Source organism: Danio rerio, chromosome 3 (genome assembly GCF_049306965.1).
Source record: "Danio rerio strain Tuebingen ecotype United States chromosome 3, GRCz12tu, whole genome shotgun sequence".
NCBI lineage: Eukaryota > Metazoa > Chordata > Actinopteri > Cypriniformes > Danionidae > Danio > Danio rerio.
In genome coordinates, this window is record NC_133178.1 from 26,995,001 (window position 1) to 27,013,727 (window position 18,727).

General features: G+C 31.6%; 1 protein-coding gene across 14 annotated transcripts in view; it reads right to left on the reverse strand.

The window, feature by feature from the left end:
• rbfox1 (RNA binding fox-1 homolog 1) overlaps positions 1-18,727 on the reverse strand; it is a 445,956-nt gene that overhangs the window by 267,890 nt on the left and 159,339 nt on the right. For all 14 annotated transcript variants that reach the window (XM_073939678.1, XM_073939683.1, XM_073939725.1 and 11 more), the window contains exon 2: positions 8,216-8,257. In XM_073939678.1, the coding sequence (XP_073795779.1) occupies positions 8,216-8,257 (42 nt within the window). The remainder of the gene's footprint in view (positions 1-8,215; positions 8,258-18,727) is intronic.

An 18,727-nucleotide genomic window follows, 5' to 3' on the forward strand; every position in this document is an offset into this window, starting at 1 on the left:
CTGCCTCCTTCCAGCACTTTTCTACAGCCATCTGCTGACTCCACCACGCTACTGCTACTCCGAGAGCAGACACGCAGCCAGCTACAGCGCACATACAGTACCAGCCTAAAACTCATTACCATTGTTCAAAAGAGGGATGGGGCATTTTTAATCAAACGCAGGTATTAGAGAGAAACTCCAGAGCTGCGGAAAACAAGAAAGCTTTTGTAAATGGGTTTCAAACCAAGAGGGGACAAAATGGAAATCCGAGCAAGGTCCATTTTTGGGGGCTTTATGTGCATGAGACACAAATGCGAAAAGATTTGCCAGTTTATTTATGAGGGAAATTAAATTCGGAGGGAAATTTAAATATTAAATTCTCCTCAGGAAGCTATTTGACTTCCCTTTTAAAGGAAAACAATAAAAAAAGTACATCCATTACAAAGTGAGAGGAAAAGAGAGTGTGAGGACAAAATAATTAAGCTTGCGGCTCAGACTCAGGCACACGTACAGCAAACACACAAATACACACATCATATTGAAGTGTGTAAAGTGATTTTACCACAGGTAAAGATGCAAACGCTGGAGAGAGCAATATTAGAAACAAATAAGAACTGCAATATAGGGTCATTTCTGCTATGCAGCATTATTAGAGTTTTAACATATTAAAGCCCATTCACGGTATGAATGATTTCTAGTGTATACTACTGTATTCGGGGTTTGGCAGTAATACCTGCCAACCTTTCAAACGAGGGTGGATTTCAGTGGTGGCATGCAACTCAGTCACTCCCACTAGCCACTTTGGCAGATTGAATTTTATACAACATGACATTTACACTTGTACATGACAAGTGGAGTTTTTTTTTGAAGGGGCAAATGAAAGAGAATTTTACTTGCCCATTTATATAAGTAGCTTGATTAAAATATCAAAAAAACAAACCTCAGCGGATTTTGTCAATAATTATTCAGATGTAGTAATCTAAACAAGAGGAATTGTTTCCAACACTTAAAACATCAAACTACTGTAACAAACCCCAGTAAATTTTGTTGACAATTATACAGATTTAGTTTCTTATATGTAAATGGTGATTGATATTGAATAATAACAGTTGCAAAGTTCTGTCATGGAAACAGTAAAACAAATCAACACGTACTGTACAATCTCACCAAAGAAACTCAATGTGTTCGCATTGTGTTTTTATATTTACAAATTAGCTACAGTCCAGTTAATCAATATGAAAGGATGACTGATTTTCAATGACAAGTATGTAACATTAAGGCTCAGTTTCACAAACAAGCCTTAGCGTAAGCTATACAACTTACAGGTATTAATTTGGGGTATTTAAACAGGTTTTTTTCAAGGCAGCTTAATTTAGTCTAAGACAAGCCTTAAGCCTTATCTGTGAAACCAGGGGTAAGGGACTTTGATTTTAGACATAATATTGAATATGTTTTAAAACATTTAATTGACAACATTAACAGCCCTATAGTGTAGTTTTATATTAAATAATAAATCAAATGTAAATAAATGAATATGTGAAACATAAAACATACAGTAAGGTAAATAGGGTTAGGAAGCAATGGCTTTCTTTATAGAAGAAAAAATGCCCTGAAAATTTAATAATTCAAGCATATTTTAGCATGCCATGCAACTTTAATCATAAACGTGGCCTGTGAAAATGCTGACTTGCTAACTTAGGAAAAACTCCTTTTAAATTTTTTTTTGTGTATGTTTTTCATAATATTTCTTGAATATTGACATTAATTGCGGTGTAATTTCTGGGTAAATTATGTATTTAAATGCATTTTCATCATAATTTAGAGTTTATTTATTAATTTATTATAATATTGTAGCAATTTACGTTATTTTATCTAAAGGACAGCAAGTAGCAATTATAGACATAATATCAAAAATAATAATATTAATATTAATTGTAATAATAATAATATAAATAAAGGCAATAATAATAAAAAACACAATAATAATAATATTAATAATAATAATAATAATAAAAAACAACCATAATAATAATAATAATAATAATAATAATAATAATAATAATAATAATAATAATAATAATAATAATAATAATAATAATAATAATAATAATAATAACCACTTATTTAGAGAGAGAGAAAAAAACAATAAAACAGAGCACTATTTAACAATGTTGGAAGAGATAACAAAAAAAAAAGGAATGACTTTTTTTCAACATTTTTCTAAACACAAGATGCAAAGGTTTTCTTTGTAATGAAACGATTAGTACAGTAGGAGATCTGGTCAATACTCACAAGAACATTCAGAAAACAATAACTGATTGTTGACTGATTAAATGAAGATAAATAGCAGGTATAATGTAGAGTCCATTGTTTGTGCACCCGAGCAAAATAAACATACTTCAGCATACAATTTCGTTAAGCCGCTTTACTTCGGGGCACGAAAGGTCTAATGGTCATGGAAAGTGAGTGGTGCTTTATTGACATGTCCATTTATGTTCAGCTGCCGTCTCCTCGTCCCGATTGTGCCCTTTAACCCAATTAAAAAGACACAAGTCTAAAGCAGCAGCTAAACTGTCTTAAAGCAGTAGTGCACCTCATTTGTTTTTATGACAAAAACATCATTTAAAATAAAGAAAAAGTTTTCAACAGGGGGGGAAAAAGCTAATGCTAAGTACCATCTTCAATCCTTCTCAAATAATCTAAATGAAAGGCAAGCTTCCAAAAAGCTCTTCTGAAACATCTTCAGATTAATGAGTGTGTCACTAAAAAGAGGAAATGAGATGGCAAAGGATGAGAAGAAGAGCTTTTTCATCATAGTAAATTAGATCGGTCTTACTATTATTGTTATTGTTGCTATTATTATTGTTGTTGTTGTTGAGGTTGTTTTAATAAAATACAGATTGTGTTAGATCATTATTGGTTTAGTACAAATTCACTGATGTAAACAAAAAATATTAATCATTAAATATTTGTATAAATAAAAATATTATTTAATTATTATTTATTTTAATTTATTTTATTTATTAATACATTCATTAAATTATTAATTTATATTATTATTATTATAGTTATTATTATTATTATTATTAGTAGTAGTAGTAGTAGTAGTACTAGTAGTAGTAGTAGTAGTAGTAGTAGTAGTAGTAGTAGTAGAAGTATCAGTAATATTATCAAGGGCAGACTTAATTCATTACTGGTTTAGTCCAAATTCACTGTTGTAATTGTATACATATAAATATTATTTAATTAATATTTATTTTAATTTATTAATTGATTAATTTAATTTATTAATTTATTAATTTATTAATTCAATTATTATTATTATTATTATTATTATTATTATTATTATTATTATTATTAAGAGTAATAGTAGTAATAGTAGTAATAGTTGTAGTAGTAGTAGTAGCAGTAGAACTATTAGTAATATTATCAAGGGCAGATTTAACTAATAAGTAAAGTAACGGTCCAAATTTGGTGCCCTAATAAAGACCTAGAGGTATCAATAATACCAATAACATCATTTTAAATAAAATAGAATTTTAATATATTTATTACAGCTACATAAATTTGTCTCACATCTCTATCATGGAGCAGTCCAGCAGTCAAATCAAGTACATCACATTATTTATTTATATTTATCAGATGTGAATACATTTTAAGAAAACAAACTATTTAAAATGTAGATAATTCATTATGATAAAACATATAAAAGGAGATTGAGTGATATCAGAAAAAAAAAATCATTAAATGGTTAAAAGTACAAACGGTGCATTTTAGGACGGTATAAGGCCCTATGGCTGGAATGGATTGGGGTCCCTAAATAACTAAATCTGCCCCTGAATATTATAGTCATCTGAAAGGCAAGTTTTTGATTATTTATTTCCATGCAAATTTTTACAGATTAAATGGCATATTAAAAACAAGATATGATATTTATTTATATTATATATTTATATTTATTTTTATAATACACATTATGTGATCCCTATTGGTTAAGTCAAGATTTACTGCAGTAATTAAACAAATGTTGGGGGTGGTTTAATGTATCTTTTCTCTTGTTTCTACAAATGCTGGTTCATCATCAATAGATATTCAGTATAATATTAATTTTTAGTTTTAATTTTTAGATTTACTATAATAAACACATTCAACTTTGTTAGAATTATTTAAGCACCAAAAATATATGAGACGGTTAAACAATAATAGCTTTGCATGCTTACAAGAGCCAAACTAACCAAGCAACACTGGGTTATAATAATAATAATAATAATAATAATAATAATAATAATAATAATAATAATAATAATAATAATAATAATAATAATATCATTATTACACTTTTTGTTTAACAAGATTTTGTATAATGTATATACTATATAAAATATTTGTTTAGTCCACATGTACTGCTCTAATTTCATTAGAAACGTAACACTATATCATGTAAAAAAACAAACAAATAATCAAGAAAGTAGTTGGCAGCAGAATTAGAGTGATGGCTGTGCATGAGCAGGAAGGTCTGTGCATTAATCATATCAGCCCTATCAGATTTAAACCCCTTCCCCAAAGCATGATAAATTACAGCAGAGAGAGGGACTGCGGCTCCTCGTCTTCTGCATGGGCTACACATCTTCCCCATGATCCTGCAGGACACAAGCTCATGGTGTGTTTGAAGAAGATGAAGATCTTTGGGAGGGTCTTCATCAGGAGCCAAGCTGACACCTTTGCTACCCTGGCTTTTTCAGGCCGGTGAGTGAGAGCCACCATTAAAGTTTAATGAGAAGGCAAGGTAAAGCTTTGTTGTATTTTTAATATGGACACAGCTGAGAATAACAGGTTTGGTATGAGAGTAAAACTGAAGGGCTTTTTTTTTCATTGTTGCTCCTGCCTATTGATTTAAAATCATCATCTTCTCAGTATGAGATGCTGGAATGAACATGAAGGATACACAAGAATTCATTCTAAAGTCATCGTGTCAAAATAATTTGTCTTTACACGAATGAACCGCAGTTTTTATGGATTGATTAATGTAAAGGTCAACAATAACAACAACAACAACAACAAAATCCAGAAACAAAACTGCAGTTCATTCTAGTAAAGACAAATGATATAGACACAATGATTTTAAAGGAAAATTTTGGGTATTCTTCATGTTCAGTTTCTGAGATGCTTAAATGAACAGGAAGGATACACAAAATACATTCTAAAGTCACCTAAAGTCAGTATAATTTATCTTTACATGAATTAACTGCATTTTTTTACAATCACATTGGATTGATTCATGAAATAGTCCATAGTAATAGCATTCAGAAACAAAACTGCAGTCCATTTCTTTAAAGTACATTGTTAACATTTTTTTCTGTATAATCTACAGTAACTTACTGGAAGCAGTTCGCCAGTAACTTTACTGTAAATCAGTTGCAGCAAAGTATCATACTTACATATACAGTATTGTATGTATAGCTTTACTGTCAAATATAGAGTAATTTTCACAATGTAATTATAGAATACAGTAACATGCTGCATTACTGTCCCACAGTAAAATACAGTTTATATTATAGGTAAATATGTGTTATTTACAAAAATCGTTAACAGTGTAAAATTATTTCAACTCAATGATTTAGCAATTTTTTTGCAATGATTTTTCAATTTTGTATGCCCTTTATTTTCAGTTCACGAGATGCTGAAATGAACATAAAGGAAACAAAAATGCATTATCAAGTCACCCATCTTCAGAGGGTGATAGCACTAAGAAGTTGATAGCAACAACATTCAGGAACAAAACAAAACTCAGAAAAAAAGTCAGAAACTAAACTTTAGTTATTTATTACAGATGTAATCTAAACATCTTACAAAAAGAATACACAAAAATGCAGTGTCAAAGTAAAAAAATAAAAAATAAAAATTATATATATATATATATATATATATATATATATATATATATATATATAATTTTTATTATTTTTTTTTTTACTTTGACACTGCATTTTTGTGTATTCTTTTTGTAAGATGTTTAGATTACATCTGAAATATATATATATATATATATCTTTACATGAATTACCTGTTGTAGTTGTTTTAATTTTTGATCCAACAAAATCTCACGGCAATTCGTAACTTTTTCATTTAGTGGCTAATTTGTATGAATTCGTACGATCTAATTCGTACAATTTAGTACGATTTGCTTATCCCCCAATGACGGTTGGGGTTAGGGGTGGGGTCAGGTGTTACGCCTCCTTTTTAAAATCGTACCATTACGAGTTCAGTCGTACGAATTCGTACGAATTAGCCACTAAACTGGCAAAACGTGTTGATAGAAACAAAACTGCAGTGCATTCCTGTAAAGACAAATTTTTTCAACACAATGACTTTGCAACACATCTGTGTGTATTCTTTAGGTTTAGTTCAGGAGATGCTGAAATAAACTTCATTTAAAAGTGCGTTTAAAAGTTGCCTAAAGTGAAAATTATTTGTCTTTACAGGAATAAACCACATTTTTTATGATAACCATGACATGAACAATTAAAAGGTTGATAGCAACATTCAGAAACAAAACTTTAGTTAACCGATATAAAAGTAAATTATTTCAGCACAATTACATTGGAATAGAATTGAGTATCCTTTATGTTCAGTTACTAAGATGCAATAAGTGACGCACAAAAATGCAGTAAAAATCACCTAAAGTCTAAATAATAAATCTTTTCATAAATAAACTGATTTAAAAAATTTTTTTATCAGCTTAGAGTGATTCATTAAACAGTCCATAGCAACACCATCCAAAAACAAAACAACAGTGCATTCATACAAAGACAAATAATTTTCACTCAATGGGCTCTATTTTGAATATTTAAGCCTACTGTAAGTCTAAAGCGCATGGCGGAAATGCATTAAGAGCGTATCCAAATCGACTTTTGCTATTTTAAGGATGGAAAGATAGGCTTTGCGCTGGTCTAACAGGGCTGTGCTTATTCTCTTAATGAGTTAAGGGTGTGTTTTGAGCATAACGTCTCATTTCAGATTCCCTTTTAGGCTGCGTTCACACCAGACATGGATGACATGTCAAGCGCAAGTGATTTACAAGTTAAGTTATTGCAAAGATGCGAATAGACATTCTGTGACACGATACGCGCAAATGAAGTCATGCGAATGAAGCAACGTGAGTTGAGCGTTTTACGCATTTGACGCGAATCGCTCTAGTTGGAAAATCTGAACTTCAGCAGACATTTGTGCAGTGTTAACCAATCAAGAGCTTTCTCTTGTATAAACAAGTTTAAATAAGCATATAATAAATAATACTAATAATAATAATAATATTATACAAATTCAAATTGTCATGAAAAAACTGAAAAAAGCTCCCTCGACATAAAGATGACATGGATGTAGTGGTTTTTATACTTATGTAGAAAATAACAATTATTGTTACATTTTAATCCTTTAATTTTTTTTCATGTAAAGATCTTTGTGTATTGTTGTACATCCTTTGTGTATTAAGCAATGTTTACATGTTTTGGACCTGCATAGGTGCATAACTAACGCGCGTTGGACTTTAGACCAGCTTTCAGTTGGTCAATGGCGCAGTCTATTTCAGTTAATCAAAATAGCACCACGCCAACAATACATCTTCACACACCTCCTTTATAGACCGGAACACCCATGAGTTTACAAAGTGGCACAAATGGATTTGCTATTTAAAAAATGTGGTGCAAAACATAAAAATTTGAGTTGCGCTGGTCTGAAAATAGCAACAGATCGCACCAAACATATCTTGTGCCTTCTTGCGCCAGGTGTATGATAGGGCTTATTGACTTCGCAATACATTGGTGTGTATCCTTTTTGTTCAGTTCCTGAGATGCTGAAATGAACACAAAAAAAGACAAAAATGCATTCTAACACCACCTAAAATCTAAATAATTTATCTGTGCAGAAATGAACCACAGGTTTTTATGAGTACCATGGAGTCACTCAGTAAAAGGTCGATAGCAAGAACATTCAGAAACAAAATTAGTTAACTAACATCCTTTATGTTCAATTCCTGAGCTGCTGAAACGAACACAAAAGAAAACACGACACCAAGAAAGAAAAAAAAAGCATTGAAATAATTTATCTTAACACAAATGAGCTGTGGTTTTCATGATCGCAATGGATGGATTCATTAAAAGGTCGATAGCAACAACATCCAGAAGCACAATGGCGGCACAAAACACACACAGAAAGACACAGAGGAGGCTTCACTTACCCTTAGCTGGTCCGTATCACAACTCATTGGTTGTCCTGGAATCTGTCAACAGAGACATACAAATTAGAGTAACACATTACACACCAAATACAGCACCTCCCTTCAGTAATTACAAGTCAATCATCTAGAGCGGGGCTGAGGGGAGAGAAAATGAGATCTGTCAAAACTGAGGTTTGCAACATGGAACCATGCAAAAAGGTGGAGAGAGCAGGGAATAAGACAGGCAAGACATTGTTTCCATGCTAGAAATGGTACGCATAACAGTATTTTGCTCTTCCTTTTAAATAATGGTAATGGTATCGAGCAAGTGCTTCTCAGCTGGTTTTGCTTCAGGATACAGATTTCAGATTGGGATTCAAGTGGAGACTCGATACAGAACAAGAATTGTGCAAAAGTAAACAAATCGGTCTGTGCTGAATATAAACATACAATATTTTGGTTTAAAACAATTGCATATCAACAAATCAGATTTTTAAAAATATATCTCAAATATAAGTGAAATATAAGTGCAGTCCACATAATTTACAATGGGAAATATTAACTGACTTTTTTTAAATGCTTGATGTTTCTTAGTTTTTTGTATAATCTTAGCTACATATTTTAAATGTTTGTTGGGTTATTTCAGTGTTGTGTATTACCATGATGATGTTAGTGTCCTTATTTTCTGCATTATTATTTATGTCAGCTTGTGATAAGTATGTGTTTTATCCCTAGCACCTTCATTTTTTTTAAATGGCGGTTAGTACATTATAAATGTACAAAATAGGTTTTAGTACTTAATTTGCGTTGACTGTACTATATTAACATTCAGTTAATGAAATATGTTTTAAATTTAACATGAAATTTAAAGTATAGCTTAAATTTAAGGTTAATCTTCATTTATTGAAATTTATGTTTAAAATGTATTAAAAAATATGAATACTGTATATTATTATAGCTGTCGGGCAGAAACCCATATTTCCATATTTCTTTTTTTTTTCCTCACAAATGACTGCTATGACTATATATATATATTATGCCAAATTATGCCAAAAATGCCAATAAAGTCATATTATGCCAAAAATGTGTGTGTAGACACAAATACACATATAGGCTACATTTACATATGGGTAATAAATTGCCTAATATTATTCTATAGCTTGTTTTCAAATCAAGTTGTCTAATAATCCAGGCATTATGTGTTATGACTCTTTGATGGATTGTTTTGCCCCTTTGAACTTTTTAAGTTGCTATGGCTAAAGGCCTCTGCTAAACACTTAAATGTAAAATGTAAATCCCTGTTGTCTAGTGATAGCCGATGCTGTTTTAAATAGCTTATGTGTAGTACTTAGTTTTTATTAGCATGAGATTATAGTGCCACATATCCAGCCTAATCTCACGAGAAAAGTAAGAATTTTACATTTTGTCAGTTGAGTGGCTAATTCGTATGAATTTGTACGAGTTCAGTAGTAGCCATCTTCCAGCCTCCACCGCGGTGACTGAAGCTCTGCACAAGACTTTTGGCCAGCGGAGAAATTAAAATGGTCGTGCCCAACTGAGTCTGGTTCTCTCAAGGTTTTTTTTTTTCACTCCCATCAGGTGAAGTTTTTTTTCCCTCTCCGCTGTCGCCACTGGCTCGCATGGTTCAGGATTGGTAGAGCTATGCATCGATGAATTTGCTCTTCAGTGTTTGAACTCTCAGTAATGATTAAATCACACTGAACTGAGCTAAACTGAACTGAACTTAAACACTAAAATCTGAACTACACTGTTCCAGTTACTATGACCATTTATGTGAAGCTGCTTTGACACAATCTACATTGTAAAAGCGCTATACATAAAAATAAAGCTGAATTGAATTGAATAGTAAGAAAATATACGATTTTAAAGAGGAGGTGTGGCACCAAACCCCACCCCTTAACCCAACTGTCATTGGTTGATGAGCAAATCGTACTAAATAGCGCCAATTAGATTGTACGAATTTATATGAATTAGCCACTAATTCAAAAAGTTTGCCTTGAGATTGTGTTGACATATCTACAATAACCTTTATAACCATAAATTGATGAAAACATAATTAATCTCAAACATGGTCACGCCATTGGTTGACAAAACATATGTCTGGAATATGCTGGTAAACAAGCAAATATAACTCCGTTTGACCTAGAATTTGGTAATATCTTAATAATATTATGATACATGTAAATGTTTGACCATATATAACCACAAAAACAGCTCTCATTACAAATAAATAAAAGTATTTAATATACTTTCCTCCTGTACTGTGCCAAAATTAAATGATGTGCATCTGTGAATGCTTCCAAATGTCTTATTTTATTTATTTCTTATTATTACATATGGATATTATTAATAACACCCACAATACACAGCTAAACTGAACTTTAAAACTTTCTCTTGAAGGTTTCATGGCCTTAGCAGCTAATAATTCACACAAATTGCTTTGCACAAACCACACTTTCGCTTCATTTGTTGTGCCAAGGATTTTAAAGATGCCAAGCTAAATTAGCATGACGGAATCTGCAAGCTTACCAGATAACATCAGAAATACTAAAATATCAGAGTTTGATTGGATTTGCGGCCTTTGAAGTCAATAACAAAGATTCCAGAAAAGCTTTCTACTATATATGTAATTATACGCTTTAGACAACACAAACTGATAGGAGATCTGCAACACATTTTGGACTCTAACCCACCAGTTGAGAAGCACCGCTATAATAAAAATCCAGTTGAATTCAATTGAGCATATATTTCTACATGCTTTGAGATTCTCAAACACTAATCAATCACACTCGACCCTCAAAAAGCAGAGGGGGAGAGAAAGAGAGAGAGAGGAAAAAAAAATTCTAATTTTGTTAATGCTTGTTGAGTGTTTGAAAGAGAACTACACAATTAAGAGATTAGGGTCTGGTTACGCTGAGAGGGTTCCTGGATATACCACTAATCTTTCGCTCACGCCTGCCGTCAATACATCCATAATGCACTGGCCAATCTTCATTTAAGAAACAGAATCTGTGTTACAAACGCTCTCTTCAAATGTAATGATATTAACAGTTCCACTTTCCTCCCAGCCTAAAACACTTAGCTGTTTTTCAAAGAGTGCTCATTTCCCATTAGCCCAGCCACTGAGTGAAGCTGAATGAGATTTTCATCATTTAGTAACTGGACATAGCTGCAGGAAGACCCTAAAGAGGATTACGACCCACAGATAGAGGGAATAAAGGCCAGGGAAATTGCTTTGATTTGATATGATATGAGGAAAAAATGGATGCATTAACCTTGTCACCTCAAAATATCTACGGATCAAATTAGTAGTAAGACTTCCGCTAACGCTTAAACTCACCGTTTTTTTTTTTTTTTTTTTTTGGCAAGGTGCTTTTGACCATAAACCATTCCAGGTTTTTCAGATCAGTTTATATCATGTGAAAAGTTTTCAATTAACCGTAAAAGAATTCTTACATCAGCATTTTTTGAAAATTGCACAATTCAACAAAATGGCCGTGAAAGTTTTATGCAAACGAATGTCGTTTCCCTGTTAAAAAAAGAAAGGAATGGGGGCAGAGCTGAGTTTTCTTGTAGGGCAGGGATTGTATTATTTAGCGCGGCTGACCTTAATGATGGCTCAGTTGTTTTGCTGGGGCTCTACTTTCAGCCATCGGCCCCTAGCAGGTCGTTAAGAGAAGCTTCTCAATAGCTCTGGGCACACAGCATGATTCTGGATTCACACCGCTGGCATACATTTTTATATATAGTTCCTGCGCTGAAATCTGAAATTCAAACCACTCTATTTTTTGCTGCCTCTTCTCTGTTATTTTTAACAAGGACTGACAAGTGCTGACATACAGTACATGTTTTGGGGTTGTATATTATTATGTTATTATATTACAGCTTTGGCTGATTACAAATCTTCAATCAATTTTAATACAGTTAATAGCATAATATTCTTTTTTTCTGCAGATATTCATTTTTGCTCCTTACCTCATATTTATTATTTTGAGATATATTTGTGTCAGAATACTCAGTGACCGAACACCTTTTAATCAATCAGCTGAACATTTTTAAATTATATATATATATATATATATATATATATATATATATATATATATATATATATATATATATATATATATATATATATATATATATATATATATATATATATATATATATATATATATAYATAYATATATATATATATATATATATATATATATATATATATATATATATATATATATATATATATATATATATATATATATATATATATATATATACATATACATACATATAATTAAAATATATGATATATTTTAATTTGGTAAATACAGAACAAACCATTATTATAAAATAACATGCCTAATTACCTTAACTAGCCTAATTAATTTATAAAGCCTTAAAATGTAACTTTATGCTGAATACTAGTATCCTAAAAAAAAATCTAGTAAGATATTATATACTGTCATCATGGCAATGATGAAAGAAATTAGATATTAAAGCTATTATGTTTAAAAAATGTGTTGAACAAAAAATTCTTCTTTACATTACACAGAAATTGGGGAAATAGACAGGGGTGCTAATAATTTAGGGGGGCTAATAATGCTGACTTCAACTGCGTATTTATTTTTTATATCATCATTCATAAAGGTGCAATACTTTATTACTGATAAAAAAATCAAATAGTGAATTTTCAAGGACAAATAATAATTTCAATAATATTTAAAGTAAACAAAACAGTAATACTATATGTTCAGTAATAATATAAAAAGGTACATTGCACATTTTGTATATGCTCTAAAAAAAACTGAATCAATACACTCTTGTAAATTAATTATTTATTCTCAAGCGATTTTTAAGAGTAAGGACATTTTTTACAGTATTTTGTATATGAACAGTTTATTGCACTTTAAACTGCTAAATATTAGCATCTTGCAAAATAACAAAAATAGTATGTGCTGTCATCATGGCAAAGAAGTTAATATTCATTTATTATTCTGTGGTTTGTAATATATTGGGCAGCACAAATGTCTTGATACCTCAGGCTGTTTATGTTGTGATCCACTCTGCAGATCTCTCGCACACCCCCATACTGAATGTAACCCCAAACCATGATATTTCCTTCACCAGACTTGACTGATTTTTGTAAGAATCTTGGGTCCTTGCGTGTTGCAATAGGTCTTCTGCAGTATTTGTGATGATTGGGATGCAGTTCAACAGATCTGCAAAAAATCTACCTTCTGCCACTTTTGGAAATGATCAACTAGAAGTCAAATTATTATTTGTTGCTCTTACAACTGGGACCGGCGACATGACTTTTGTCAGGTAGTGATTAAAGATCATATAAAATAGTATTATAATATACTACTAAAACATTACTTTTATAAACAATTTGGTGTGTGCAAGTGTAAAAATCACTTTAAAAATCTATTCTACCAATGATATACTAAAGGTTATACTTAAAAATGTTAAATGTGAATTAAGCAGCGACTATACAAAAAATAATCACAAAATATATTCTATAGAAAACATAAGAACAGTTTCAAACTGTCAGCAACTACAAATGTTTTACAATCTCAATCCAATCCAGACTGCCACTGCTCACAGGAAATAAACTGTTTCAAGTTCCCTCCTCAAAGCTCCTCAGACACACACACACACATGATTTCACAAACCGAGTGGAGAAGGCCTCAAACAGCTCAGAAGAGCCTCTTGTTCAGTAATGATACTTTCCAGATGAAATCAAGGGGAAAACCAACAATAGTAGCACAAACAGGCCTCCTCCGTGCGAAAGGACAAAAGGACCCTCGAAAGGCTTGCTTATCCTTTAGCTCTAATGGTCTGCTTCCCTCCTTTTCACCCGCTCGTTGACTTACGTGGAGCACTTGAGAGATGCAGACAGAGATGGAGGGAAATACTCAACTGTCATGAATTGTAGGATGGAGAGGTAAACAAAAAGGCCTAACTCGGTCCCTCGACGAGCTCTATACGTAGAGACTTACAGTACTCATGCAGTGAGGGGAGGGCGAAAAAAAGAAACAGAATGAAAAAATGTCAATAAGTAGCACTCTGCTGAGTACAAGCGGCAGAAACACGGCGGAGCAGAATGACTTTATTAAGCTGACACAGAAGACTGCGCTCAGCCGGACTGAAGAGAGGAAGAAAGTACAGAAGAAAAAGAAGAAGCTAAAACAAAGGAAAGCCTGCGCTGGGCTACGATTGAAAATCAATTCTCTGATAAATCGGTGAAAACTTTACTATAGAGCTGATGAATGCCTCTGGTGGCACAGACGGATGAACATTCTGGTAGATGTAACGCTTTAACATTTTCATAGAGATGAGAAATACAAGAAGAAGAAGAGGAAGAGGAGGAAGGGGAAGAAGAATCATTTTCTTCAGAATAGCTTATACTGTAAATATTATCGTAAAATCATGTCATAGACTTATACCATAGCTTATAAATCAAATTGTCTCTGGTAAATTGTCATGTCTGAAATATTTAGTGTATTATCAAATGAGAATGTGGTGTTCTTATCTAATAAGTAGGACACTCAAGAATCATTTTGCTGCTTGTTCAGACTAATAAATTAAATTGAGCTGAAACAACACAACTCTGGAGATTTTTTAGGGAACTTAATTGCAAGACAACTTGATTTGAAAACAAGCTAAAGAATAATACCAGGCCATTTTGTCCTATATGTAAATGTATCTACATACACATTTTCTTTTGGCATGAATGGTTCCATGAAAAAAACTTCATTGAGACTTGTGGAGCTGTGCACAGAAGGATTTGCTCGTTAGTGTTTGGACTTTCAGCAGTGAAATTTAAACCACACTGACCTGAACAAAACTGAACTCTGAAAACTGGACTGACACAGTTTCAATTTACTTGAACTTCTATGTTAAGCTGCGTTGACACAATCTACATTGTAAAAACGCTACAGAAATAAAAATGAATTTAATTGAATTGTATCACTTTATAATTGTTTTACGTTCAAGCCACTTAATTTTTTTTTTACAAAAACTTAAATTTAACTTAAATTTACTTTGAAACAGCATTTTCTCCATGTAAAATTTAAGACGTTTTAATACCCTTTTAAGGCCATTATAAACTAAATGTAGGGAAAATTGGTTTTATTACGAATAATAACATCATTGATATAAATAATTTAACCTCACACATTGGGCACCAATTAATGTAGTAATAACTGGATTTAGGCTAAACATTAAGGACTTTTGATAATGGACCAGTTGGTCAAATGGAATTTTTTTTTTTTTTTTTTTGCTTGCCACAAAAATCAAATGTAGTTATTCCTTACATACATATTTTAATGTTCATTCATTCAATTATTTTATTGTCGGCTTAGTCCCTTTATTAATCCGGGGTCGCCACAGCGAAAAGAACCGCCAATATTTTAATGTTTAAAACAACAACAAAAAAACTCTAGTTGTATGCATTTCTTTTTCCAACATACATGTTTAGTTGTTTTAATGACAAGTTTAACATTGTTAAAAGTATATTTGCTACAGAGAAAATTAAATGAATAATAATAATAAGTGCTGTCTAAAATCAGAAATGAGCATTATTCTCAGCCTCTTTTGTTTATGTTGAGTTATTTCACTTTGAAGACCATGAAAAGAACTTATTCTTGAGAACTTATTCTTAAGCTTGACAAAAATGATTATTTTAGAAGAAAATTTCAGAAGACATATGGAGGTTCTTGCATCTGAACTCTTCATTTGTTGGCTTTTGGGCCAAATGGATTAAGTATAACTACAATTCAACTATTCAGTGCGTTTCTGCTATAAAACCAAAAGTTTCATGTCTATTTATAAACATTATGTCCACTCCCCTTCACTTGAGTAGTTTTTATACAAATGGAAGACCATGTAAAGATATATGTTGGTCTGTTATTATCTTGAGTAATTGTGTAACGGTTTTTAGTTAAGGGATTTTAATTTGGAGAATTTGCTGCATCTCTTTACAATAAAAGAAGGTTTTATAGAGATGGATTGTTGGTGATTGGATGGATCTTGGCCAGATTGGCTATGCTCTACTTGAACAGAAGAAATTTAGGACCTGCATAACATTTTGATTAGAATTAAAATAACTTCTCTGAATATTCTGCATACTTCCTGCATACACATATCTGAATGTTGTACCAGAAACCTTTTTTAAGGTTCTTGTGAATTTACAAAATGCTTACTTCCATAACATTATAATATGAGCAGAATATTGTATTCAAGGAGAATTACATTGAGTTGCGGTATAATTAAGCAGAATATGTTCTTCAGGAAGAATTACATTGATTTGACTCTGACTTTAATTATAATTAAGAGTAGCATTTACCACTTACTGCAAAGCCTGTTTATACAGTCTATATATATCTATCTATATACATAGTAGGGCTGAACAATATATTGTTTGAGCATTGATATTGCAATGTGTTTTTTCACAATGTATGTTTGTAAAAGACAGACCTGATCAGCCTTTTCTCTTTGAATAAAATGTTAAGCCCTTAACTTTTGCCATCCTGTGTTTAGAACTTTTTTCAGTACATTTAAAAAACATATTAGTCTAAAGCTGAACTTATCTTGACAAATTATGTATAATATGCATACCATATATTGGGGCTGAATACTATACCGTTTGAGCATCGATATTGCAATGTTTGTATCTGCATTAGTCACATCACAGGATTAGATCATTTATTATAGATTCAAAGATTAAGATACTGTTATGTAGCTGTAAAAAATGCTGGGTTTCACAAGATTCCTTTCTGTTGTCCCAGCACAAATTGTTTAAGTTAACTTAATGGTTTGTACAAATTTAAGTGGATTGAATAAAAAACAATTAAGTTGTCCCCAAAACAAATAAGGACTGTGTTGTTTCAACTCAAGTAAGTTTGAACAAGCACAGTGTAGTATTATTTAAAAAAAAAATGTTTCTACGATGATGACCACGTTATTTTATGTTTGATTGTTAAATCTCTGTACTTGAGTACTGTTGGACGCCGAAGAAAAACGTAAAGTCCTGTTTATTTATTTAATTTTGCTTGTGAATTTATTATAAATTATGCACTGCATAAAACACTTGATAATACCAGTGAATCTAAATTAATAAAATCTTTACAACTGAGCTACTCAAGTTATTAGGTTAAATTGTATTCATATTGCAATATCTATTGCAGCAAAACAAAAGCTTGCAATGCCAGATTTCCAATATTGTGCAGCCCTAAAACAAACATGTATAATAAATGTTTTGAATGCCATATAACAAATATAATTTCATTTCTTGCAAAGAAAGTATTACATCAGCAGAGTGTGACACTATTCTCTTTAGTAAACATGATTCTAAATAATTTGTCTTGTAAATTAATATCTTAGGAATATTTCAGTTTGATGCTGATGCATTATCTGAGCACAATATTTTCAACACAACAATTAAATAAACTTTGATTCTAATTAATACTAACTCTTTCTGCAAAGTCTATATATTTAATACACTCTAAATGATTTCTGAATGCTATACAAGAAGCATTAAAATTCCTGTAAATCAGCGGTTCTCAAAGTCTAGGTCTGCTGCATGAAGATCAGCAGAAAAGAAAGAAAAAGATATAGTGTGTGAATGGAGGTTGGCTCTGTGTCTTTTATAAAGCTGCACCGAAGGCCAATTCCTCTGAAAGTTTCTTCTTCAGACCGTTGACTTTGCTCAGTCTGAACAAACTCGACATAGAACATTTTCTCCATAGAAAAAAAAAAACTGCTCTTCGGTGAATGGAATATAAAACTGTTATTGTGAACTCATCACTCCAGACGTTTTCCAGCAAGACGATGTACAAGAAGCTAAGATTGAGAGGTGGACGTCAATGCAGTTCAATGCAGCCAAGAGTCGATTATTAACAAGGACAAAATATCCACCAAAATAATACAAGTTTAAAAAAAACAAGTTCAAGATACAATACAATTCAACAAAACTGTTACAATTAAAGTGATGGGAAAATGAATGGAGAAAAAAAAAGAAAACTAAAAATATAGTTTTAAGTAAAAGTATGTGGTGTGGTTGGGTAGCCATTTGAACAGGTAAAACAAAAAAGTTTGAGAACCACTGTTGTAAAGTAGTCACTCTGCAATATTGCTTATTTTTTAAACCAAACAATCATAATCTTGAAACAGAATATGATTTATATTTAAATAATTACAAGCAATTGTTCAACCAGTTTTGACATTTTCAAAATATAACTATTCTAAACACAATTAGCACAGCATTGGTCTTTTGTGGCCATACACTCTAAGAAATGAAGGTACGCGAGCTGTCACTGGGGTGGTAACTTTTCAAAAGGTACAAATGTGTACCTAAAAGGTCCATAATAATACCTTAAAGGTACATATTAGTTAGTACAAAAATGCACCTCTTAAAATGTTTAAGTACTAATATATACTTTTGAGGTACCAATATGGACCCTTTAAGTACAAATGTGTACCTTTTGAAAAGGTTGAACACATTTCCAAAAA